This window comes from Leptonotus elevatus, chromosome 9, assembly GCF_054856555.1.
Source record: "Leptonotus elevatus isolate MCC_2025b chromosome 9, RoL_Lele_1.0, whole genome shotgun sequence".
In the NCBI taxonomy this organism is placed as follows: Eukaryota; Metazoa; Chordata; class Actinopteri; order Syngnathiformes; family Syngnathidae; genus Leptonotus; species Leptonotus elevatus.
In genome coordinates this window covers 8795019-8822740 of record NC_141247.1, presented here as the reverse complement: position 1 = coordinate 8822740, position 27722 = coordinate 8795019, and the positions used below count along the sequence as shown (strand labels likewise).

At 38.0% G+C, this 27722-nt stretch overlaps 1 protein-coding gene across 3 annotated transcripts in view; it reads right to left on the bottom strand.

Annotated features, from left to right (window-relative positions):
- The window catches only part of il1rapl2 (interleukin 1 receptor accessory protein-like 2), a 278122-nt gene that overhangs the window by 27612 nt on the left and 222788 nt on the right, over nt 1-27722 (bottom strand). For all 3 annotated transcript variants that reach the window (XM_086084960.1, XM_086084961.1, XM_086084962.1), the window contains 2 exons: nt 19381-19455; nt 3901-4033 (listed from right to left, as the gene is read on the bottom strand). In XM_086084960.1, coding sequence (XP_085941086.1) covers nt 3901-4033; nt 19381-19455 — 208 coding nt within the window. The remainder of the gene's footprint in view (nt 1-3900; nt 4034-19380; nt 19456-27722) is intronic.

Below are 27722 nucleotides of genomic sequence, written 5' to 3'. Positions count from 1 at the left end.
GGTGCGTAAGCAGAAGAGACAGAGAGACATTGCATGATGTATTTTTAATCAAGCATTAACTATTAATGGAAAATACATGGTAGTAAAAAAACAACAACTGCATGAGTTTATCATCATGAATCATAAACCCCTATTTAAACAGTGGGTTTAGAAAAAAGTTGTGTCGTTCAGCTGTTATAGATTTAACTAAGGTAAAGAAGCCAATTCATTTACCCTTGCCAGGCCAAATGAATCTATGAACGAAGCAACAATCCATATGTATATATTGCAATTCAATGCACATGAGTGAACAATGAGAACGCTGAGAAAAATTCTGAGTAGCTGGACAGCACTGGACTGAATAACTTGAGGCCTTCTGTGCTGTTGGCAACAGTGTTCCATATAAACTACTTTCACATTATGTTGATATCATTTGTTTCTTTGTCCACATTTCAACAAATCCATGTGTTGTATATTATTGCCTGTATCTGTTGCATGAGAGTAGTCAAGCTTTGTTGTAATGCAAATTGAAGGTCAACAAGTTCTGGTTATCAACATGTCAACACAAACAGTCAAATGTAAACGGACAACTAGTGTGACAGCAAGGTGGAGGGATCGAAACGTCACAGCAGGAATATCTCTATAATATGTCGGATTTGGAGCAGCAGATGATTGGATCATTTGTAGCCAGAGGACTAGATCAAGAGATGGAGAACTCATCAGGCGAAGGTTAATTAAATACCACAGGGCATGATTAGTTTCAATTTTAAATACTCAGTCTGCACTTTTCTTCACTACTATCCTGGGACTGAACACTTTCTGAGGCCAATGACTGGCTTAGTGGTGAGTCCATTCCCAAATACGAGGACCTGGGTTTAAGCTCTGGGTAATAAAATATGAAACAAGACAATGCAGTTAACCTTGACAAAGAAAATGAAACTGAGTGTTAGAAGTATTTGCACTTATGTTAATATGCATACCCTAATTACCACTGGGATGATGACAGTTGGGTTTGGTCAAAAACAATTAGAAGAACAATGTTGGTCATAAGATTACACGGGAAACAAACCTAAAGGGACCCTTGACTGTTTTACAAATATCGGTACCATTTGAGATGTTTTTATGAGTGCCCTGCAATTGGCTGACAACCAGCCCAGAGTACACCCTGCCTTAAGCCCAGTGTTGGTTGGGATAGACTCCAACTCATTCGAACCCCAACAAGGAGGATGGACAAATGCAGGTCAAACTAAAATAACTATGAATTTCAATCATTTTACGAATTTACGATCTGGTTCACATGAGTCATTGTTTGACACTCAATGTTGCTGTGGATCCACACATGCTAAGGATCCAGAAGTTTATTTTGAAATTCCACACATCAAAAAACAAACAAACACAATTTAAGAGCAAATATCAGAGAAAGAGTTTTAAAACATGCAAATCTATAAAGTAAACAAACATAAAAATGTACACGCTTAATGCCATTTAAACATTGTCTTACAGTACCATAGATTTGTCAAACTCTCCCCAAGGGCTGCAGTCCTGCATATTTTAGAGGTTTCCCTTCTCAAACACAGCCGAATCAAATAATCAGAATCGTTATCAGGTTTCTGGAGAGCTTAACTGATCAAGCCGGTGTGTTTAAAGAGGGAATCTCTAAGGCCCGTCCAGACGGAAGCAAAGCCGGCTTCGTTCCTCAAACAAATCTCGTACACACACAAGCATTTCAAGACTTGCGTGTGTCCAAAAGAAGACGCTGGGGACGTTTAACGGCTGTAATGTATATGCCAAGTCTGGAGTGGCGCTGTAGCGCAGCCACAGGGAGTTAACAGAGAGCGTAGAAGAAGAATCAGCAAAGAAGACAAACACTTTTTTTTTCTAACTTTCTTGCAATCTACTGACCAAACATGGCTTTGCATGTATCGAAACAACATGAAAAAGATGAACACAGGAGAAGTGACAATGGCGGGTGATTCAAGTACAACGCTGCTTGTTGAACGTGGGAATAAAGAAGTAAAATATTTTGCTGCAAAAGCGAACTAAGGAGGCTGCGCAAAACGACTATGACACGGCTATCCGCCATTGTTGACAGACTGACGGTTCGCGCACAGTTACGCGAGAATTGACTCTTACGTCATCAATCAGCGACAATGCGTCGTCATCGAGCTGCGACTATAATGTCCTCACTGGAGAAGTATCCTGCATATGGAGTCCAGACGGAAGCGTCTGGGGCGCGTTTTGAAATCTTTCCACTCTGGAGCCCGGTTTCAAAAGTGATCGGTTTCAAGCTGTGAAACCGCGCCATCCTGTGAAACTTGTGAGGATACATTGAAACTGGCTTTCGTGTGGACATGCAGGACTGCGGCCCTCAAGGACCAGAGTTTGACACCTATTTCTTAAACCAATCCCCATAAAAACAAATGGCCTACAGATGATTCAGTTAAAAAAAAAAAAAGGCACCACATGAATTGAATCTTTCCTGGCACCCTAAAACGGAAATTGCGTCATCAAATGGGATGCCAGAGATTAACAAATCAATTGAACTCATTAACTGTCCTGCTCATCTAAAGATAGAAACATATGATTTGTAATACGTTTAACTTATTTAATTTTAATTTTTTAACTCTTGTCTCATTCAAGATGACTCAGCTGAGCTGAATCATTCACATTCAGATACCCGACCAGCAGATTGGTGCTGCGTCTGCAGAGATGCGGACTCTGTCTGTCATGGTAAAGGAGCTGAACCAAAAGACAAAGCTCTCGATGTACTGGTTGGCCTAAATTCCTTACACTCGCCTTTATGGTCACGAGCTGTGGGTCTTGACCGAAACAACTAGATCCCGGAAACAAAAGGACAAAATGAATTTCCTCCACAGGGAGTTGAGTTCTCTCTTTAGAGAGAACCTTGATCATCTGAAAGCCCTGGGAATGTCTTGGGATCTCCCCTATGTGGGGAAGTGTGGGCTTCCCTGCAACCCGACCCCGATAAGGGGAAGAAGATGGATGCATGGATTTACGGAACATTAAGACCTACCAGTGCTAGTCTCTTATCAGCTAAAACTGAATTGTTACTACTACTACTACTACTACTACTACTACTAGTAGTAAAGCCCTTTTCACACTGCACTTGCTCAGTGTGAAAGAGTCACGTGGTAACACCAAATGATCAATTTCTTGCAGGCGATTTTTGGTTGACGTAGCAGCCTACCAAGAAGTAAAAACGGCATAATTTGCCAACGGTTAGACCACACAAAAAGAAAGCCCTGACTTTGTTAATTTAAAAAAGGAGGATGAGGACACAAGCAGCAGAGCAACTTGGACAGTTTAATCATGCAGTGACTGGTAAATAAGTCCATCCGCCAGCTCCTCTCCAAATGGAGGCGCTTGTCTGACCTCATGTCGCCATCGCTCTCAAGTCTCAACATTTTCCAATTTGAGGCACTCTGCCATCATGGTAGAAGGCCTCTTGCCACGTCGCATTGCAACGCTCCAATCCGTGTTCCACGTACACAATGAATGGGTTTGATGACGGTGCGCTGTACCCTGCCAAATGCAGTGTGAAAAGGGCTTAACACTTGTTTTCAAATGCTGGAATGTTTTACATTTCTGTAAGCATTCCAAAGTGAAAATGGGTCTTAATCACCAACCATTAATCATCTTTTCCCTTTGGTGTGGTTTGTTTGATTAATAACGAACACGGTAAAGGCTTTTGACTCAGACTTCGAGGAACTCCAACTCTGATTGGCTGACGCTGAGACTGCACAGAAACAGTCTCTGACATGTAGCGTGAAACTATTGACTTTACTTCCATTTGTCATGCATGCAATTAGCATGTTTTCATACACGTTCACTTTGCTGCTTTATTTTTTAAACTGCCCGCACAGTATGACTTCTCAATAGAGTGATAAGGACTGCAATTACCTGACGTCACTTTCTTTAATGTGTCCTGCAAGTTCTTCAACAAACTTCTCCCCTTTCATCCAGTAGATGATAGGTCTCCTGTTTTCTCCACTGTAGCCAAAAAAGGCTTTGCAGTCCAGACTGAGAGGCATACCTGCAACACACAACACTATGCTATCACCACACACACAAAAAAACCAGTCACAGTTACAAGACAGAAGATGAGACAGAGGGACAGGACCGAGGCTTTCAGGATGAAAACAGAACGTGGGATGGAAAGTCCGTTGCACATGAACCGATTCACTCTGCTTGCCTGAATACAGAAACATGTCAGTTTGGAACCAGATGATTTGATTTATTGTTAACAACATAATCATAAATATCATCATTCTATTATTGAACTAACTTCACCCATATGTTTGAGGTGTGGTAGACTTGTGTAATAACTGGCCAAACAATCTCTGATTTGTATTATTGTTTATCACCACACCCTGGAATGCATCATCTCCATCAGCTGCCAAAGGAAAAAGGCAGAAACATGTGGTGAGTGTAGCCTGAAGAAAGCTATTAAAAACAACAACATGCAACTCTTCCAATGTGTATAGACTATAGACAGAAACAGGGTGAATTTTTGCTGTTGTGTATAAGGTCATCAAATACACACTCGTAGTTCAGACATAGGTATGAAAAGCAAAGGAATTTAGCATGTTATCTAAACTGAATAAATACATAAATTAAATGAGACATAGCACTGTGTAAGCTTGTTCAAAATAGCGATGTAACGATAACGGCAATATTGTGGTATCGCGATATTAAAACTGCCACAATATCGTCGTCATCATGTCATGATATTACAAGCAGTACGTCTGTTAAAAAAGTCAGGTTGATTTCCATTTTTGCAGTTCTAGTGCCATCTGATGGCTAGTGCAGTTAATTTTTCACAAGGCATGTTTTGGCCCTTATATGTTCAAAATCCAGGCTAATGGTCAGATGAAGGGGGACACAATACTACTCGAATGCTGATTGGTTGAAACAAATCCGATTAATTTCACCCCAAAATAGTCATGGGGCTTACATTGGTTTGGGATAGAAATGTAGTTTAAAGCACTTTTAATTATATGCAGTTTGATACATAACATTGATGTCAGATAATCTAGATGCTTTTTTTCTCTTTCAATTTGGCATTCACCCATAAAAAAAAAGAAAAAAAAAGCTAATCAATTACCTTACATGGTCCGCAATAACATTTCGTATGACTTTAATAGGAATACAGACATTTTTTTTCTCATGACGAATTTTCTAACTTTTTTTTTTATATAATAATTTTGCTTTCATATGACTATAGTCACACCTGTCTATAAAACACAGTGTACAATTATTGTTGCCACTCAGTCTGGAAGTGAGTACAATTTGCTGTGGGACCATACTGCTATATGCTTTTAAAATGTTGTACAATTCTGTTGGGACATGATTAAGGTGTGCATGTGTGTGCGTGTGTTAGTGTACAGTATCATAATTGATTAGCACCCTGAGGATGTGTTTGTGTTCTCAGCATGTTCTGGTGATTGAAATTATACAGTTTGGCTTGCTTGTGTGTGTAAAATGGTTGCGCACAACTTGTTTGTCTAATCAAAAATACAACCTAAGAAATGTGGTGTGCCGGTTACACAGTAATTTGAGTCATCGTTTTCTTTTTGTGGCTGGAACAAAAGGGCGTTTAAAAGAGTTTGATTGAAAGGGTGCTGCTGTCATTAATGCTAGTGAGGCATTGTTAACAAAGCTGGCCCCATCATCAGTTCACACTGCTGCTGATTGCATCATTTCAATAACACATCCACTTTGTTTGTGTGCGCAAGTGAAACTGGATTGTGTCAGGAAGTTTAGCTACAGGTACATTTTAAAAAGCAAGTCATGATATAACACTGTAGTCAAAAATAACTTAATCTCTGTAGCTTTATTTAAGCCTGACTGACTTGTCAGTGCTCTTTAATGGAGCCTCTATGAAACATGCACATAAACAAGCACCTGAATGTGAGCATCATTACAGACGTGCGTCATATCTGATGCCACAATCCAAGCATGAGAAAGTGCCGGTTATCAGACATTACCATCTGCTTCCTTCTGCTTGCAAACATGTGTGCTTTGAGCTTCAGACTGCAAGTTTGATTTGCCCACAGTAGCCATTTGATTGTAGAGTATTTTCACTAATTGCACTGTGTCAAATGTTTTGACAATACAACTTCAACGTTGACCACTGTGTAGTTCTCACAAAATGTTAAAGTGATGGTTAGCACTGAGGAAACAAGACTAGTGCAAAAAGCGCTAGAAGTCTAGAAGTTTTCCTCTTTACAGCTCTTTTTTCGCAGATGAGCGCAGATTGAAAAATATTTTGTGCCGTTGTGGGTGTGAACTCTCATTCTCTTTAACGAAAACACAAATAGACTCGCTAGAGTCCATGCAGAAATTCAATAAAGTCAAAAACTAAAACCAATTATTGGCTGCCAAACAGCAAGCGGACTTTTGATGACGGCTATAATACATACATTTACTAAAGTTTTAATGTCAAACCTGCTCTACAAACTGGATGTACCCAGGAACGCACTGGTGAGCGCAAATACATTTATTTTGTGTAACTCACCAGTATGTTTGCTTGGGCACTTCCAATTCCATGACTTCAACTAACAACGTGAACACACAATTTACAAGAGCTGGCCAATTCCGTTAATCGTGAATTTGATGACGATGCCCACCTTTCACAGAGTGCTTCCGCATTTTCGTCAACTGCTTTATGACACAAAGTCACGCAAAAAGACACGGAATGAAAGGGACCATCTGTACTCACCCCAATCGACGGATGTAAATTTGCTTCAGTCGGTGCTTAGTTTGTGTATTTTTTCGAGGCTTCGCGTCGTCATTGACGGGAAGTGATGATTAGTGGATGTGCCAACCTCATCAATTTATCCCATGATTTGGGATTTTAATAAATTAAACTCTAAGGTATCTAAGGATCCTTTCTGCTGTTGATAGCATTAGCTATTTTCATGTATTAATTTATTTTGTTCACAAATAATAGTTATGAAACAATCACATGGTATTCTACGAGTATGCATGTATGGGCATTCTGAGAATGACGTAAAATGTGTGTGGACGTTTAACAATTAGACTATGTGTATATCTACCAGCTAGTTAATTTGGTAATAATTGAAATCACGATTAGGGCGATCATTTGTTTTTTGGTACAAAACAAGAAAATGTTTAAACCTAAAAAATATTGAGACAAATAAACTTCTTTGAAACACTATAATTATGCAAGTTTCTTTTAGACCAAACAAGATTGATTAAATTAGTTATTTTAAAAATTAAAAACGTGCAAATATATACATTTTAACAACTCAAAATTAGTATTAATAATCTTTTTTTTGTTTACGATTATGCCAATTTTGTGATTGTGAAGTGTAATAATTGAAATTGTAATTAAATTTCAATTAATTGCACAGCCCTTTTTTAAGGATAATAATGTCAAGCAGATTTAGACAGATATGGCTACATTATGAGCCTTATCAGACCCGCAAACATCCCCAGCTCAGATATTTGGCTACAAATTGTACTGTACTTTATACCTGCCTGTATTGTATGTGTTTTTGGAAATAAATAAATAAGTAAAAAACAATTTGGGGAGAAACTCAACAACGGGATTCGTACTATAAGAAACACAATTATACTGGTGCCGCCATGACCATACTCGTAACTCAACACACATCTTAAATTAAAGTATTCTCACTGACAACCACAGCTAGGTTCAATTGCATGCCCGTACTTAGTCTAACATGCATGTTTTTGTAGCTTGAAAGAACACTCAAAGGAAGTCCTGAGCCGAAATTCGTGTCTGAGACTTTCTTGCTGTGAAGCACCGGTCCACTATGTCATTCAATTTATTTTATTTTCATTTCATGTAATTTATGTTTCAACCCCCTCCATTTCACTACGACCTACTTATCAGCAAGATGAACATTAAATAAAGGTTATTGAATTTTCCCTTTTTCCCCAAGAAATTCAGAGGTATCCAGGGGCTTTGGAGATGTGTGTGGAGACGTGTATGTTTTAATTAGCCATCTCAATAAAAATTACGAGTGGAATTGATACTTTTCGTCAATGTGGTTTTACAAGAAATATTAAGCAAAATTAATGGCTCATTGAAGAACAAGCCATGAGGATAGCAGATAAGGTCGTGAATAATGATGTGGAGGGCGGATGGCTTATTCATAACAGGGTTCAGGAAGCTCCATTTTCCATAACGGTTGTGCGCTCATTACGGTTGTGGGTGAGATGCAGCCTGTTTCAGCTGACTTCTGGCAAGAGGTCAAGTCCATGCTGGACATTTATACAAGCAATCATTCACAATTACACCTTTGTTCAATTATAGTCTTCAATGAACCAAATGGATTTGCACGTGGAGATCATGTTAACTCCACATTGGATCACCCCGGCAGAGATTCAAACAAAGAATCCTCTCAACTGAGGCAAACGTGCTACTGACAACCACACAAGCTGCCCCTGCCTTGATTTAAAAAAATAATAATTTTGGGGATAATAAAGGCTATTTACCTGGTTGACTATACATTCATCAAAATGGAATTGTTCATTTCATTAGATTAGCAATTAGCACCTTGGGCGTGTTCTTCTAGACCAAAGGTGGGTATTGAGGGCCGGAGTCCTGCAGGTTTTGCATGTTGCTTTCTCCAACACAGCTGATATATGATCAGCTCATCAGCACGCTCTGCATAAGCCTGATAACGATCCTGTTGATTGGAATCAGCTTGTGTTGGAAGTGAAAAGCCTCCAAAACCTGCAGGAATCCGGCCCTCGAGGCCCACCTCTGTTCTACACTGATGGATGAGTTAGACGATAAATCCTATGAGGCAAATAACTAAGAATTACAATAACAACATCAAACTCATAAACACACAATCTAATGAGATCCAGCACAAGAGCAGTCAAACAACTGTGTCTCTATAAGGATAAAAAATATATATCTGTAATTCATCTGACAATTTTTTGTAATGAGAAGAGTAACATTAATTCACATCAACTGGTGTCATTAAGAATTTGTTTCTATTTATAAAGTCAACATTGATAGTCACATCCCAGAATCTACGGGTGCTAATTTGATTTATTAAAAAAAGTGGTAAAACTAAACAAATATGACTGTTGTTGATTTTTTTTACACGGCTTTTTGTTGTTGTCTTTCTTTTTATAGCCAGCAAGCCGGTAGGTTCTGGTAATGGGTAAAGTGTTTTCCAAAAGTAACAATCACGTATTATATAACTTGGGATATGTGACAGACAACACTCATTTCATCCATACGCATCTTGCCGCCAACAAATGATTTAATGTGAAATCCTTCCTCATTCTCTTATCTTCAAATGCTTCAGCATTAAATCCTGTCTGTGTACATGGCAGTGACACCTTTACAAAATCACATCATTTTTGCCAACTGCAGCTTCCAGAATTGTCAGTGGTAATCCGTTTGAGATTTTTTAGAACATGTTTTTTTTTGTGTGTGTCTCTATTCATGTTATGGAGTGTATGTGCTGTTTGGACAAACCGTGTCTCTCCAAACCACATTTGCTCTGTATGCAGCACATTCTGATTGTCACTTGAACTTTTCGCATCATTTTGGGTGGTGATGTGATGTCTACTATTTAGGGGTGGGGCAAATGTCGGTGTCCAGCATATAGCACTGGATATGTGAATCAAGTCCATTGAGAGTAAGACATCATTTTAAAACAGAATAATCATTACACTATAAATTCCGGTACATGACTGTTATGTTTACATCAGTAGTTATGGACGCTAAAATCTAACACCCTCTTGACATTTTCTCACATTTTGAGTAAGCAAATATCACCAGTGACTATCTAGAGAATTAACTACACCCATTTGAAAGAATACTTAAACCATAAAAAAAAATAAAAAAAAGAATACTTAAACCATTATAAAACATAAAGAAATGATACTTTATGCATAATTCATCATATTTATAGGCTGTTGTCTTGCTGTGAAAAGGCTTTTCAGATATCCAATATTATTTGGTAATATTGTATTGTTGGAGTGATATGATTTAATAAATAGGTGATGGAGAATCATTTCTGCAAATATTAAAGCATTTCTTTCTAACAGGAAATGAAGCTGCCACAACATTCTACCATACTGTCTGATTTTATCAGTTCCCACACAAATTCAGCCTTTTAAGTCTTTGGAACACAAATATTCGAAACCCGAGGTGATTCTTGATAGCTCTCCCAGAAAAGACAATCAATTCTCATTCTATGCCCATATTTGGCAATTTCCTGACAGATCTAATTAAAAAAGTTCATTGCTCTTATATACCTATTCTGGACATTTGATTGGCTTGGGGACTGGCCTCGTTAAGAAGTGTTTTAAATTAACAGATGAAATTAGAAAGGAGATTAGTGGCGATATGCTTGACAAGGTTAATTAAATGACCAGTCATGAGGGCTTTGTAAAATCTAAACTGACAGTATAAGAGCAGATAGAACAGACAGAGCTGTTTTTTTTGGCTATTGTAACTTTCAAGTCATTTTCGCATCATTTGCAAAAGTAGCATAAACTCACCACTGTCATTAATATTAACAGAACACCATACACTTCCAATATATTTAATGATTTTTGCTTAAAGCTTGACCTGTCCTAATGGAATATTTTCTAGAAAGCAAAGAGCAAATCCTGAAAGTTGGCTAGACGTGGAAGATAACATTTCTATTATCCCACAAATCTAAATGTCCAAGCTTCAAAGGTCCCCGCATGGGAAAAATGTCCAAACTTGCCCTTAATCCTTTTATAGCAATGAACTATTGTGTTGAATTTCCCACAAAAAAAAAGGTCCATCATCTTGCTACTTTTCTTCTCGACACAATGCTTTTACCAATGTATTGTTTTTTTAAAGCAACAAATGACATTAAGCCTTTTGTGCGTCCATTTCTCTCATTTCCTCATTTCCTCCATTTTTGTACCCAGCACATGACTAGCGTAAAGCGCTAGCAGGTAAGTCATAAATATGTTTTGCACCAGAGATGACTAGCTTCCTGGCCGATGGAGGCGCTTCCTCTCATTCGCTTTAAAATCAGCGAAAGCACAAATAGACTTGCTGGAGTCCATGCAAAAGTTCAAAACAAGCCAAGTATGTACATAAGGAAATGCAAACCGAGCTCCACGGGTGGATGGTGTAAAGTTGGCCAGGGTCATCACAGATCACCACTGTCAAGTGGGCACTTGGAGACCGCCTTCCACCCTCAGCAACCCGCAAACCCCACATCCCCACCGCCACCAATAGCTGTGCCGCGTGCAAGAACTGCCTGCACCTTGATCAAAATTGCATAGCACCACCAGCACCACAACTTAGACCTGCTTCCAGCTGGTGTAAAGTTTAGTGTATTTCTGCCACCAAATTGTAAGGTGTGCAGTGCGTGTATAAAAGCAAGCAATGAAGACGTGCCCCTTTTTAGGCTGGAGCTCACATTCGCTGACTATGAAAATAGAGCCCATAGAGTTTTAAAACTTACTACACTTTAGAAAAGTAAAACCTCAAAAAACACTCACGTTCCATGCTGTGACTCTGAAGTTTCATCCTTTGTGGAAAATTAGCACATCAGCATGGATAAAAAGGGTGCTGCCCTTGAGTAAACCAGAATGTCCTACTCAAAGAATCTAATTAGAGGAGACTTATTTAGTTTATTTAGGAGTCAAAAACAGAGAGAACCCACACGCCATGCTTGTACAAAGAAGCTTCCCGAATTCAATTGAATTAAAAAAAAAACATATGTTATTCTTTAAAAGAAAAATAAATAAAAGGGGACAGAAAGATATAAAAAAAAAAAAATACAAATGGACTGAGATGATTTAGTTTTATAATTCAGATTGTTCCACAAACTGACACCTTGAGTTGAAATACATCGTTCTGTATTTAGGTTTGGGAAAAAATATCTGTTCCTCTTAATTTGTAATCATTTTCCCTTTTTTTGAATTTGATTTGCATGTTAATTGGTAAGATTTGATGATGGGCTTTATACATTATTTTAAGGTGGTTAGACTCCATCAATTCATAAAATTGTAATGTTTTAAGTTGTGTGATTATTGGATTAGTGTGACATCTGCATCCACAACTGAAAAGGACACGAATAGCACGTTTCTGTAAATAAAAATGGGTTCGGTGTAGGTTTTGGCTGTGCACCCCCACACTTCAATGCAATAGGTCACACTCAAAGAATTATATAACAATAACAAAGCATTCTTGTTCAGTGATTCTTTAACCTAGTGTAAAACGGCTACGGTTTGGGATACCTTCGATTTAACAAGTTCTATATGTTCTATAATAAATTGCCCTTGTTTTACTTCAGTATGTACCGTACCGTATTTACCTGCAGCCCTATAATCATTGGAGCAGTTTGTTCTTAAATCTGGGTTCGATCGAACCCCAGGGGTTCGGTGAGTCTGTCTCTGGGCTTTGGCGGAGGTCAAGACACATACCCGACTGAAATGATTTGTGATGATAAGCCCCACTTGGCCATCATAGGCTGCAGGTGATCACGTTACATTGCTTGGCCTATGCGGGAATTTGGTGGGCTCAGTTGTTGACTTGTAGCTGCTGTGATGGTACGTCGTCTGAATTCTTTATAATTGTAATCCCGTCATCTTGACTGTGATGAGCAAAAGAAAAACAAACAAGAAAAAGAAAGTGGTCGAATGAATATGTGCAAAATTAATTCACATGTATAACAGAACATATGGTGTTCATTGTATCTGCCGCCCCTGGGTTCCATCTTAAGAAAACAGTGGTGATTGTTTTAAAGTACTCCATAAATATAGAGTTGAGTGATGAGAATCAGCGTGCTAACTGCATGATTTTCCAAACTAATCAAAAAATAAATTGAAGTTGTTTTGCTCTCAACTGTTATTGCACTGTTTACTTCTAGGTTTTGTTTGTTTCAGTATGGTATACAATGTTCTTACCAATGTTCTGTGGTGTAAGTTATTACACTCGTAAAGATGTGCAGGGCATTTTGTAAAACTTGTAGAAAAACAAACAGGAGAGCAAGAATGGCCAACAGTTTTATGATCTAATAACTACTGACATGCATACTTGCAACATATGCCAAGCCTGTGCAGTTGCTCTGGGTGTTGTTGGCGCTGTATGGCAGATATCCAACCTCGCACAGCTTCACTCACACTCAATCCATTATTCCTTTCACACGCACGCACATTCTGGTTAGATGGATTCTTAAAGGGGATTACCGCTTAATAAAAATCTGATTCCGACTCCACAGGATCGTTATCCTGAATAGTAAGTCACCATTTGTAAAAGAGAGTGAATGAGAGGATAGACAGCATGAAAATAATTGGACACTGATGGAGATACGATATCACGGAGGAGCAAACAGAAAACACTCTTAAAGGCAGTCGTTTCGGTTGTCATGCGGGCAAGAACTAGAAATTCTAAAAAAAAATATTCAGGAGAAAACATATTTGAACAACATGTTTCATATTTTGTTTTAAGATTATCTATTAATTAGTGATACTTTTGCATCAAAACTGACACATTAGAATTCTAATGCTTGTTATTTGTGTTCATAAAAGTAAAGTAAAGGTGCAGATAAAAAATTATTCAACCTATAGATAAGTACTTTTAAGATAAGTACTAAGCCATTATATTTCAGGCTCCAACTCTATCCAAAATAGCAAAGAGAGAGAGCCATGAAACATGACTCACTCTTTGGCAAACCTCTTTGACCCTCTTCTCTCGCTTTTTGTCTGTCAAACTCCTCCTTTTAGCACTCAAAGACAAATGTTGTGTGCAGTGATGTATTATCTTAAGCATTTTCTTCCATTTGAGTTAGGAGAAGATGTAGGCTGTGGAAGTCTCCACTTGACATTTAGAATGCTACTCTAAATATATACACTATTTTTTTAACCTGTTTCAACCCACACAATTCTTCAAATTAAAAGCTTTGAATCTCTTATGCAACACTAAGTGCATTAAAACAACGATATAAAATGGGATTCTTTATTATTATTATTATTATTATATATTTTTTTAATCATGTTGAAGAATCAACACTAAGTGGGACACTTACAAATAAATAACTGAACAGTGGGGCGCCCTGGCTCAATGGTAGCGTGGTCGTCTTCCAACTTGGAGGTTGTGGGTTCAATCGTCAGCCCTTATGACCATGTTGAAGTGTCCTTACGCAAGACACTGAACTCCAATTTGCTCCCAATGGGCCTGGCAGCACCCTGCATGGCAGCAGCTGATCACTGCTGTATGAATGGGTGAATGTGAGGCTTTGCAAAGTGTTTTGGGCGCCTTACAGTGTAGGTAAAGCGCTATATAAAAAGCAGTCCATTTACCATTTAGGCTGTGAAAAAAATATTCACCCCCTTTTCACTCAGTGCAGCCAACTGACTGTAATGTGAAAACTACTGTTCATAAACGCTCTCCATCTAATCTAGCTGAGCTGGAACTGTTTTGCAAGGAACAACGGGCAACAATTTCAGTCTCTCGATGTGCAAAACAGTAGACATACCCCAAAAGACAGCTGTAACATAGCAAAAGGTGGTTCTACATAGTATTAACTCAGAGCGGGTGAGTATTTTCGCAAATCCTATTTTTCAGTTTTTTATTTAAAAAAAAGTTTAAAATATTGTATAGATTTCCTTTCACTTCATGATTGTGTCCCACTTGGTGTAAGGCTGAATTAAGTGGCTGAAGATGATAAATAACGGCAAACAAAACCAATGTCATGGATTAAATGGGGACCATACAGATCCAACTTGGAATAGTCTGAGGCACCCCACTCCAAGTTATCTCTCTCTGACAGTGAAAGAGAACACTGACATGGGCATACATAGCTATTTGAAAGGATGTGAATGAGGAGATAGAATGAGCTGAAAGGAACACAGTGGAACCGTTTGAGATAGTGGCAGCGGTAGATGGGAGACAGACAGATGGAAATAAAGTGAGATAGAAGCAGACACCTCACAGGGACAGAAGGAGACAGACACACTGAGATAAATGCTATGGGGCTAAAATCGAGACAGACGGGCATGTGGGTGGTGGGTAGAAAATACAGTATGCCACCTTATCTTCACCCGTTTTTCACAGCCAAACTCTCACTGGTACCTTTTACACTTGTGTGTGTGAATGTGTGTGTTATTTTCCTCTTCGATATACTTCATGGAACGATGACAGAGGGAGAGGATAGAGAGGAATTTGTCCTGAGGGAGTAGCAACACACATTACTTGAGAAATAGGCTTAAGTGACCCCAGAAAATAAAGTGCTTATTGTGTAGCCGGGAGAATAATCTGTTCTCAACCTTTCTGACACCACACAAACATAAAAAATAAATAAATAAGAACTTTGCCTGCGAGCAACTTGCCAACTTGCCAGATGTAGCCCGTGTTAGACAAACTGTTGTTGCTAATTTTCGGAATTTAGTCTACACAGCATTAATATTCATTGAAAATATTTACCATGCACAAAAATCGAATCCTGCAAGTTCGCCTACTAAATTACCCAATGGACTTTTTGGTTGGCTATTTTAATTTACGCAGGCCTACCTCATGAATATTTGAGGAGGCAAAAATATGGATATCACAATTATCATATCATATCTTACAGTCCAACATTGATCCACCCACATCATATATTGATAGTTATGCACTTTTCAATCAAGTACAAGTATGTGTTGGCACAGGATGTTCTCCTATTCTGCTTAAGTACAGTCAAGACTGTTCACCCACATCATGGATAGAGAGGCCTTTGGTATTGCGTTTAACACATTAAACATACACACATGAGTGAGTGAGGGATACCTGAAAAAAAAGGATGCATTTACATTTTTTATACTAAATCTGCTTTGTTTGATATGTTCTAATCATTAATTGGACGTATAGGGTACTCATTTCAGCCTATAATTATGATAGAAATATTGAGAGAATTGTGACTTCTTCTTTTTTTTTTTTAACATTATTATATTTTCTTAGGATTTCTTACAGCCATGGGGTATGTTCTGAAATATGCTCCAGCGCCCATTGGTTCACTCCAGCTGTTTGGAAATGTGTCACAAAAAAGGAGTGCCATAGTCCGGTGTGTCAGCCAGTACAGATGGAAATAGTGCAAGCACAAGATGCTCATTGCTTTCCAACATAGGCTGTGTTCAGAAATTAATAGAAGGAGAGCATGCATTGCCTTTACGAACACACACTCTCTCAGAGATGTGTTAGGGCATCAGGGTGAATTTCCCGCGTGTGGTGACGGCAACTTTCGCTTCTAACAACGGAAATGTTTTCTTTTTACTTTAAAATGGCTTACTTTCATTAAAATTTAGCATCACATTGTGGCCAAATGTAAAATCCTGATCTGTGATTTCACCTTTTGGTGCTGTAAATTATTGTAGTGGTATAAGGAAGCTGGATGCTAAACTAATCATTCGTCACACATTAGCCATTTCAAGTTGCGTTGCCAGATCTTATGTCCTTGTGATCATATAAAACGTTATCAGTCGTGGCCCAAGTGCTGTTCCTAAAGAGCAGTTTACAATTACGCCCAAACTACTATTTTTAGAACAGCGCATGGGCGTGGCCAGTTGATTTTTGGACAAGTAACACAGGCAAGCGACTGAAGGAGTGTATTTGTATGAGGCAAAACTTGTGAACTGACTCGCTATTTCACCATACTTAACAGACGTATTATGGTGAGAACAAACCACTGCTGTTTTGGCGTCTGTTGCTATGTGACTGGCGATGTTGTGACCGTCGATGTTGTGACCGGCGATGTTGTGACCAGGATTGAATGAAGGGAGTTTCCAGAGGAATGTCTTCACTGGGTTCAAGCATGTACAATTAAACGGCAGTGATTTATGCGAAAAATGTCACCGAAAACATCTACTGTATATGTGCTTTCTCAGCGTTAGCATTGCTAGCTGCCTGCTACAACATGCTAGCTACTATACATCATGATGTAAATGCACCAAAAATACCTTGAGTTTAACAACAGAAGCCAATGCTGCTTAGATGTGAAAATTAATATAAAGTATCAGCGCTATAAAACGCTATGCCTACAACAACATGCTAGTTGATCAGTGTCACTATGATGTGAGCGGTCACTGTGTCACCACGCCACTTAAACAAAAGTAACTAGACAAAAGTAACTGCCCAATGGTAGGCTTAAAATCTTCAAATGAAAATCGTGTTTCGTTTTCGTGAAAATGAGCGACCAACACAATATTAGCAGTCATGTTGAAATTTCACACCTGGGACGTCGTTCTCTTCCAAAATAATGTGTACGCATGTGTCCTAGCTGTTATTTTGTCCGACTCATGCATATTGATGAGGAAAATGTGACGTCCTTTGAGTTCAACCCTACTGAAATCACAAATAAACCAAGAACGCACGGAATACACAGATGCTTTTTTTGTCAGCTAGCTTAAACCAAGGATGCATCAGTTGGATAATTGTAAAGGCTTGCTAGCAAAATATCCCATGTTGCATTTCGTGGATTTATCATGGAAACACGTCAGAGTTGGCATATTCAGTTTATGTTTAATACAATGCCCCAACGTCATTAATAATGGGTTTGTACTAAGACAGTTCTTAGGAAGAACCTACTTGCGTACGTTCTTAGGAAGACCGCATTTGGTGAACTCTGCATTCTTCATATTGACAAAATGGCCATTTTATTTACCATGACTTCCATTTGCATGCTTCCATTTCTTCTGCAACGTTCTTTTGACAGTATTTGCCAACTGCCAAAGAAAGTCAACACGGTTAGGGAACGGGGATTTGGTGTGCCAGTCCAAGCTCTAATTTTAATATACAAGTCGTACCTGCGTAATTAGTCACAGCACAGGACTTGCCAAACTACGAAAAAAAAGCGTGCTTTCATACATCGTGGAGTTGTCAAGTGACTCTAGTCAAAAAGGTGTGGAACTCCCAAACTTAATTTATTATTAAATGTTGAATTGTAATTAATTCAAGGTAAAACAAAATGCAATGTGAGCGATGTGCGCAAACTAAATGTTAAAAGCTGAGCGGTACATGTTTAGTTAAAAAAAAAAACATGCACGTTGATTCCCATTATGCTATAACAGTTGCATATCGTTAGAACTCTGCTGTTTAAAAACAGCAATTACCAGGTATGTTAATCCCCTTAAACCAGGAGAAAAGCACATAATCATAATTGTTGAATTTAGCAAGTCTTCTGAGCTGCTTATGACAAGTATTCATTTGAAACCATGTTCATTCTCTTTTTACTCTGTTAATAGATTGTTATACAAATGCAGCTTGGGCCCTCCAGAGTGTTTTTGTAATGTCGGATGTCCCTCTAATTCCTCAAGCTACCTTCATTATTCATGGATCTTTTTTTTTCCATTGAAAATTCAGTGTACTCATATCTCAAATCAATCTTTAATTATGCATTTCATCTGCCTCTAGCTCACATTAGTGAGATAATAATGAGTTAACGGAATTGTGTTGATTACCCATGGTATTGTGGAAGGGTGGAGAACAGAGAAAAGGTCACAATATGGGAAATGGAGCAAATAGGAGAGCAAGGAAAATAGAGGAATAACCTGAATGGAGATGAAATTAGCGTAATTAAAAACATGGTTGAACAAAGGAAAATTTGAATAAGAGATGGAAATGAACAAAATGCTCCACAGTTTCTAATGAGCACATACAGTGTTAATGAGTATTTACAGTATTGCTATTGGTTTTGGGGTGGCAGTGAGATTGTGATTCCCATTAAAAGGTGCCCCTGCTGCAATCAGTGTACAAGGGCCTTGGGGCCTATTTTGCTTGCTACTGCATCAATGTGGAATTAATGAAAACACACAAACACCCATACTAGTACATGCATCCAAACACCTTTCTGCCTACAGTGCTAACATTGTCAGAGAGACCACTGCACAGCAGGTGATGCATGCACACACACGTGTGCACAGTCATCCTGTGCTAGAGCAAAACACGCACCATACAATTTAGTACACAATCTGAAACAGACTTTAATGAGACCCTTCCTGTGTGTTTCTTTCTCTATAATTACCGTCCCAAACTGTCTTCTTAAAATTGTCCATTGCCTTGTGTCTCCATCTGAAGAGTGAATCTAAATTAGTGGATGGAGCGCCAAACAAATAGCACTTTTCTTTCGCATTGATAATCATTTCACTAAAATTGCAAATTGATGCTGCAAGCAATTTGGGATTTGCAACTTTCCTTAGCTGCACTAACAAACACCCTTTTGGATATGTGCTGGTTCATGTGACAGACATAAAGATAGAGTAATGATAGTAGTATACAGTAGCCTACATTGACAGAATGACCCATCAAGAAATCGATATAAAAACAGATCATGGGTGAAAAAGTATTTCTTTTTGGATACCATTTAAACATATAGGAAGAATACGTTTATAGAAGTTGGTACTTACCGGGTGTGATCTCTATCACCGTGTCTTGTCTCTCTGGGGGGAAAAGGACTTTAGGTGGCTGGGTGGTCTGGAGAGCTGGAGGAAAGCGGACAGACACAATAAGCATTATGAACATATTTAAGTTTTTCCATTATAAGAAATCAAACGTTCCTCAATGAGGCCAAAATATTGGAGTTTGATGGAGGACCAACGTATCAACATCTGTAAAGAAGTTTAAATGGCTGATGATGTTGTAGAGCCTGTTCTGATGAGAATTTAGTGTGATTGAATTTGAATGGTAAAAGTGTTAGAAGGAGAAAAATAAGACATTCAGGGGTTGTTTGAAATAGTTTATTTAGTTTAGGCCGCGGTCCACAGTCAAATGAATTAAAAAAAAGAAGCTTATTGTACTTTTGGTTTATTTAGTATCCGTATTATTAGTGCTGCCGTATTCCAGGAGGATGCTGCTAATGTATTTAAATAATAATGTGGCTTCATGTTTATTGTATGATAATTTGCATTACCATAGTGACTGTTGTTATTACTGTTTTTATGATGTTTGTACTGCTAGTTAGTTAGGAACAAAGTTATGGACTTATATAAACTTATTTGTGGCAGAAAAAAGGTTGAGGACCACTGATTGTAAGTTGTTTGTTGGATTTAACATAAAAAACAGAATCACCTGACCCAAAACAGCACTCATTAAATTTGACTACATTCAAGGAAAGTCGGTGGTAAAAAAAACAAAAAACAAAAAAAAGGGATATGCGACCCATGGCTCTCATTCTTCATCCATCCTTTCGTCTTTGCTAAACAAACACAATTATTTTAGTTTGCTTGCTTTTCAAAAGATGACTCTAAATATGAAGATTATGGTGATCTTTTAACATTAAAATTAAAATACAACTTTTTTTTTTTTTTTTGCTGTTGTTGCTCAAAATAACTCACAACTGCCATCACCTGGTACCATAATTTACTGAGTTCATTAAGTGAAGTTGTCAGTCAGGCTGACAGCTAACTGCATGCTCTACATGTAATTAGATGATGACGATGATGATGTATTTGTTGCCCTTGATAACTCGGGAAGCTCATATAATCTGCTCTCTGATTGTGTCTATTGACCAGCACAGTTAATTACTAAAACCAGGTTGGAAATGTCTCAAAAGACTTCTACTTCATATGGACTTTGCTTGTCAAATCAAGTTTGACCTTTTCCATGCAGGCAGTGCAGAACAGTCCAGCACATAAGGTCAGACAGAGCAATAATCACCAACGTCTGCTTTCACAGCTTCTAAAGCAGCCATTGCAATATAGAAATAAGATTTTTTTTTTCTCTCTTGAACTTCACTGTGCGAAATGTGTGTGTTTGTATATGTATGTCCTCAGATATGAATATATGTGAGTGACTGGCAGTTTCAGAGCACAGAAAGTTACTTTTATATGACACCAGACGCTCCAAATAGACTGAAACAATCTTTTACTGCATTTACAGTACCTCTTCTTATATACTTTCTACTGTAAGCCCCCCTCCATGTTTTAATTTTCAACTGTTCTCAGGACGGAAACCTTCATAAAATAGGGAGTGTGTGTGTGTGTGGGGGGGGGGGGGGTACAGGTACAAAGGGCATTAATTATATTTGGAACAATATTCAGAATCCTGAGGCCAGCTTCCCGGCATGAAATTAATTATTCATGCTCTATGGCATATAATGTTTTCCACTGCAAATGAAATTAACACTTCCTCCTGACCTTCTGCTGCTTGACATTCAGTGAAACTAAATGTACCATCTCTTTTGACACTTGTTTATATTACACTTTTCAATTCTTTGACAAGTCGATTTTGCATGGTCACCGTCTTACGTCAATTCAGGACCAGGAAACATTTGCAAAAAAAACAACACTGCTTTGACAAATATTTTAAGCGAGGCGCAGAATTGCTGCAAGATGTAATGTGTGTTGTTGTCCCTCACATGAGGTTTTCTTTCATGATTGTTTTTAAAATTGTTATTGGACTGTGCATACAATCAATCCATTCAGTGTACTCATGTCTCTGAGTGCACGGAAAAAAGCGAGTAAGACCGTTGGCATTTGTAAAGTTTCCCTAAGAGAAATACAAACTTGAAATGAATCAAAACTTACAAAATATTTTTCCATTATGAACCATGTCGCAAGCATAGTCAGATACTCTACTATATTCTGCACCCCGTCTTTGATGAACGACAATGTGTAGTGAATTGATTATTTAGTCCTGTAAGCAGATACCATACCAATGTTATGGATGCAAGTACTACACGAGACGTCTTCATTATTGTGCACATGCCTTTGTGAACGCTAAGTAATGCATGGGCAAACGCATTCAGACACAGACCACTTAAACCTACAGGAGCTGAAAATTTAAAGTTTAAAGGGAGTTTAAAATGCTACTACACATTAGCTTTCGCTCTGTTCGGAGGACTTGGAGTGGGAGATCTGTGAGTCTCTTCAACCATCCATTCGAGTTCACCTCAAAAGGTTTTGGTGGGATTGAGGTCAGTGCTTTAAAGATCCTTTATGCGGTGTTTAAATGTTGTAACTTTATGCTAGTAACATGTTAATAAACACAGCCACAGTTTAGCAGCAATTTTACAGCTAATACATGCTAGCTATCGTAACTTGCTAATGTTACAGAGCTACCACACATTTAGCTTATGGACACTTTCTGTAGATTATTTTAAGGAACAGAGAATTAAATTGGCCTACTGAATAAAATCAAACACTTGTGACCGTCAATATCGCTTAAAGCCAGAATTCACCAACAAAGGTGATACACAAATCTGCAAGTTGCCATTCTTCCTAGAGCTATACTGTACTAGGTTTTATGAAACAATTATTCCAGATAAAATACATAGCTGTTTTTCTTTCTATAATGTTTCAATATTAGGTTGACATTTCAATCAAACCAACGTTTTCGTTTGGATTTTATGTGTATCATTTGTGCTATCAATTCTGTAATCGAAAATAAAACTAAAACTGCTTTATTTGGTGGTGCATTGTCCCTCTGCCCCTAATGTGGTGTCACCACTGAATGAACCTCTTTAAAAAATCATTACCAAGCTGCCTTGACACCAGAAATCTCTGTCATCTGAACCTGTGCCAAGAATATCTGATAGATGAGTCATTCAAAACAGCTAAAAAAAAAAAAAATCTCTGATAAACAGAGGGCTGAATCATGCCAGAGATTATGCAAATCCATCTTAAAAAGATAATTTTATTATGATGATTTGGTGTTTTGTGAGATAGAAATTAGCATAGTTCTGATGCAACAGCCGCTCTTTGGAGACATATTTGGAGAGACCTGAGGGTGTATCAAATTGTATAAAGCAAATGTGTGTTTGAGCGTTTAATGTGAGCTTGGCACAAATGCTGACGTGAGAAAAACTGGAGTTAGCTAAAGTGTACCTCATTATCAAACATGTACTTCTATTATCAAATACAATGCGAGCACACACAGATACAATATGCATTATATTGTAGAACTTCAACCAAGGAGCACACTGCCAGGGAACCTGATTAAGGAGACCTTCCTTGTCCTTTATTCCATATACACAGTTGGCGGATCAAAGGCATGCAATGCAAATTTAAGGTTGAGAGGGGAGGGAATAAAGTAGCTGAAAAGAATGGAACATGACATGATTGAAAACTATATCCTAACTTGCTGCGGGGCTAAAAGTGTGTCCAATGTGGAAGATGTGTATGATGAAAAGTGTGAGGGGTGATAGAGTTGGTTTTGAAATAAAATGACAGCAACAATGAAACAGGAACATTATGTGAAAAATATTGAAAGAATACAGTGTATGCATGTGTATGTATGCGTGATGCTAGTGTAACCCCTAATTGTATTCTAACAATTGTTGCCATCCTTTGTGCAGCTGTTAGCATCTGAGACTCAGGCCTATGACATGTATTTAATTTCTATTTCTACCACAAAGACCCCTCCAGTTGATGTGTCAAAATTGTATAATGACCCTAAGACTTTTTGCCATATAACAACATGATCAAAAAGTTTGGTGCCAGAACCACAAAATGGATCACCCAATTTAGAATCAAATTTGACCAGTCAGAAATGCGCTTCAATGTAATAAAGGCAATTGAAGCCAGCTGCTTATGATTCTCTCTGGATAAATTGATCTTGAGAGTCTAACAATGACGAATCCATTTGGCCACGACCCCAGTGATCTCTGTCTGAGCTGCAGGCTGAAATCTTTCATAGGCGGGAGATTAGATGAAGATGAAAGGAAATAAATAAAACGGAGGAAATATCAAGAAATTTTGGACAGGGAGATGCAATGAATGTAGTCAGGCAAGATGAATGAATTTAGATTGAAACAGCCACTTTTTTTAAACCACAATGGGCATTGTATTTATTATGTAGTGTGTTGCAGCATGCGTACTTAAACGTGTCTCCACTTCAAACACATTTCATGATGACAAATGAATTGAGCAATGACCAGGAAGAGGATTTAATGGAATTGATGCCAGAGAAAAAATTGTTTCTCCATGTAAATGCTACGGTTTGAATAATTACCCAGCATGCATCACAACTAGGTTGATACTTGGCCTGGGGACAGAATCCATCAATCAGGAAAGGAATTTCTGTATTGGTTGCTGTCATCTACATTTTGGTGGGTGTGTAATGTGGCTGATGTGTTTACATTGTTCTTCAGGACAGACTTAAATCCAGTTTTTCTCAATGCTTGCAAAAGTGCACGTTTCAGCCACTTGATAAAAAAGAAAAAGAAAACATTTATGAAGACAAATTCTAAATGCACAACCTGAGAACTGTGAGGCAGACATGTCTTACTAGTTATATATATATATATATATATATATATATATATATATATATATATATATATATATATATATATATATATATATATATATATATATATATATATATATATATATATATATATATATATATATATATACCCTTTTGCTTTTCTAAGTAAGGCGTCAAAGTGCCTCAATATCGCCATGGTCTTTATACAAAATAAAGAGCAGTTGTATTTAAAGGGGTAGTGAAGTCAAAATATTTCTTTACAATATTGTGCTCTATGTATTAGTATAAATTAAGCAACAAAATCGTCATGTCAGGCGGCAGCCATTTTGTCACTCGCTGTCGAATGAAAATTACATCACAGTGTTTAAGGGCTCAGGTAACGACCAAACACAGCTCACCTGATTTCTTGGTTTGGTCATGTGATGTTCGCAAGCTGAGCCGTTTGGCACGGTTATGTCATTTTCAGTCGACAGAAAGTAGCAAAATGGACGCCCCTTGAGATGAATAAAAACGGGTACTTAAATCATATTCCATAAACACAAATTTAATCATAATAACATAGATGGGCTAGTGGGGCTGCATTGAACATATTGCTTTTGTTAAGTTTTCGGTCAGCTGTAGTACGTCACATCGTCTGGCTGCCACAGCCATGGCAACAGCACTTCCTGGTCGTGAAAGTCATGTGACCATCTCATCACATCACAAGAAATACACTGACGGTTGGCTGGCTGGCACATGTGACCAAAATGCGGCACTTGAATGCAGAAGTACTGTGGACTCGATTAGTAAGGTTAATCGCCTGATTAAAAAAAAAAGAAGAAGAAGAAGAAGAGAGAAGTAATGTGAATTGCATGATAACACATTGATCATCAACACCCCGGCTCCCTTATAGGCTCCGGGTCCCTCCCGGGGCTACGCCTTATCCAAAATGTCGTCCCACAATCAATCAGATGAGAAAAACGGATGAAAGAAATGTTCTTATGTTCATTCTCATCATTAAAATCCTCTCTTTGGAAATGAAGAGGTATCTCATTTAGAAGAAAAAGCCACACATCCTGAAGATGGATGATGATGATGTGTGTTCAGGGTCAGAATGCTATATGTAGGTGCTCCCGTTAAACTTGATGAGTATGACCTCACTAGGATGTGTGTTTGCGTGTAACAAAGTGAGAGACTTTATCACCTCCTCGACGATGCTCAACCATTATCACTGTTCCTATAGCCCCGCCCTCGTCTCTGTTATTGTCTTTGTGTGTAAATGAAAACGGAATATGGTGGAGAAACTGACAGTGCTTTGACTAATGACAGAACGAACAAGCTCATTATAAAAGGTCTTATCACCTCTCAGCAGATGCAGTAACACACACTGTCACGCACACACGCAAGCACACACACTCAGTCGTTCGCCAATGTCATATATGCATTTGTCATCATAATCTACATTGTAGAGGTAACACTTTTTTGACAATGGTGCCCAAGGACCTTTTTAGGTCATAGGTTGTCACCTGATTGAGACATTTACAAACATCCTTAAGAGCCCGTACTATTACTACTTTTTAGTTAGAGATGGGCGAGTACCAATACCAGCATTCACACTCATGATTTCAGTCCATACCAGAATCGGCCATCCTCCTGTAACAGTTTTATGATCAGGAACTAGAAATGAGAAGAATCGAAAATGTACATTCATTTCATGCAGTTTTAAAGACATTGCTATATTTTGATATATAGGCTGTTCTTTTAAATGATCTGTTTTTGTTTTTTGGGTAAAATGTAATGTATCAAAAGTACTAGCGGTATCTGTATCAGTGACTACTTAACAAATGAAAAAAAAAAGGCATCCCTGATGTTATGATTGTCAGACAGAGCAGTTGGAAAAGGTAATGCGTTACTTGACACTTCAGACATCCTGACGGTTTTCCCAACTGCTCACTGGGATTGTGTGAAAGACAGCAGGGTGGGGAGAAAGCGCTTCGAGATAAGATAGGAGAAAGATAATTAACTTAATCTCCATGGATACGTGAGTTACCTAAGGCCTCTGTACTGGAAATAGTGTGTTCCTATCCTTGCTGTCAATGGGGCCGGCAGCAGATAGGTGAGAGCGATTTAAAACAACTAATTAGAGTCTTTAACTGCACACTGTCCCTTGTCCGACATGGGGACAAATAATTTCACGTTTCTTGTTGTTGATGTTGAACTTTCTCTTATTTGGTATGACACCAGGAGTGTTTCTTAAGTATTTCTACGATTTTCCCTTTTCCACACTTGAGTGATGGATAAATTCTCCATCTGTCCATCAATCTATTCCACTATCTGGCCTTCCAGCTGTCAATGTTTACCAAATGTCAAAGGGGGAAAAAGTGAAGTTGAGTGCTGCAGCTGAAGGGGGAGAGAGGGGGGGGACTGGTCCCTCTCATCAAACAACAGATGAGTGATACTTGTACAACTGCTGGAGTGATTATGCAAGTATAAACATTTTTGAGTGTAATATTTAGAATATGGTAAAAAAACAAAAACATTTTACAAACATCTATTATTAGCTGCAATTGCTATAAAAGGGTGTTCTTTTCCATTTTCATTGTAAACTAACGGTAATGCATAGAAATGTTTTATTATTATTGTTATTATTATTATTGTATTAAAATTTTCTGTGAAGCACTTTGTTGCTGAGGTATGGCATGCAAATGAACTTTCCTTCCCTAGTCTATGGGCGAGTCAGGATCTTCAATTACCATAATATTTTGTCTATGAGAATGGTTCATATTTTGAAACAATCTCAGGTCAACCGGCATTAGTTTAAAAAAGAAAAAAGATGTTTGGTCTTAAATGTGCATCTAATGTTTTTATAGCACATTATATCAATTGCATTAAACCAATTGTATTGCTGATTATTTGAGTATATCAGCTGATGGCTGAGACAGACGCTTGTGCAACACGAGGAGACATTTCCCTCTTTTTGTATCCGCACGCTCTTACATTCGAAATGGAAAAGTAGCAGCAAATGCAAAACTATTTCACACTATGATGTCTGTGCAAGAACATGAAATTGGGTCCAGTAGTAGAACATTGACAAGAGCGTGCTCTAATCTTTCATGTTCATAAATCTAATATTTATTCATAAGGGTTAATATACTATTCCCCTAAAAATGTGTTAAGATAATAAATGGGTAGAATTTAAACCCAAATGGAAATAAAATCACACACAAATCTACTTCTTCATCATAATGAGTCCCCTTGGCACATACTGTGCCTACACTTCATTTCATGTGTTTGAAAGAAAAACAACTGTAATAAAAAAAAAACTGGTTTACCCAATACTGCAGGTTTTTACATCAAAATATCAATCTCATAACACTGGAGCGTGAACTGAGAGATCAGAAACCACAATCATGGGACAATATTTTCTAATAGAATTATTGTTAAAGAAAATAAGTAGCTTTACAATTTTTTTTTTGCATTACAAAATAATAAAAAATAAGATGAACGTATCATAAAATCACTTGCAGACCCACTCAAGTAAACCTCATCTAAAAAGATCAGT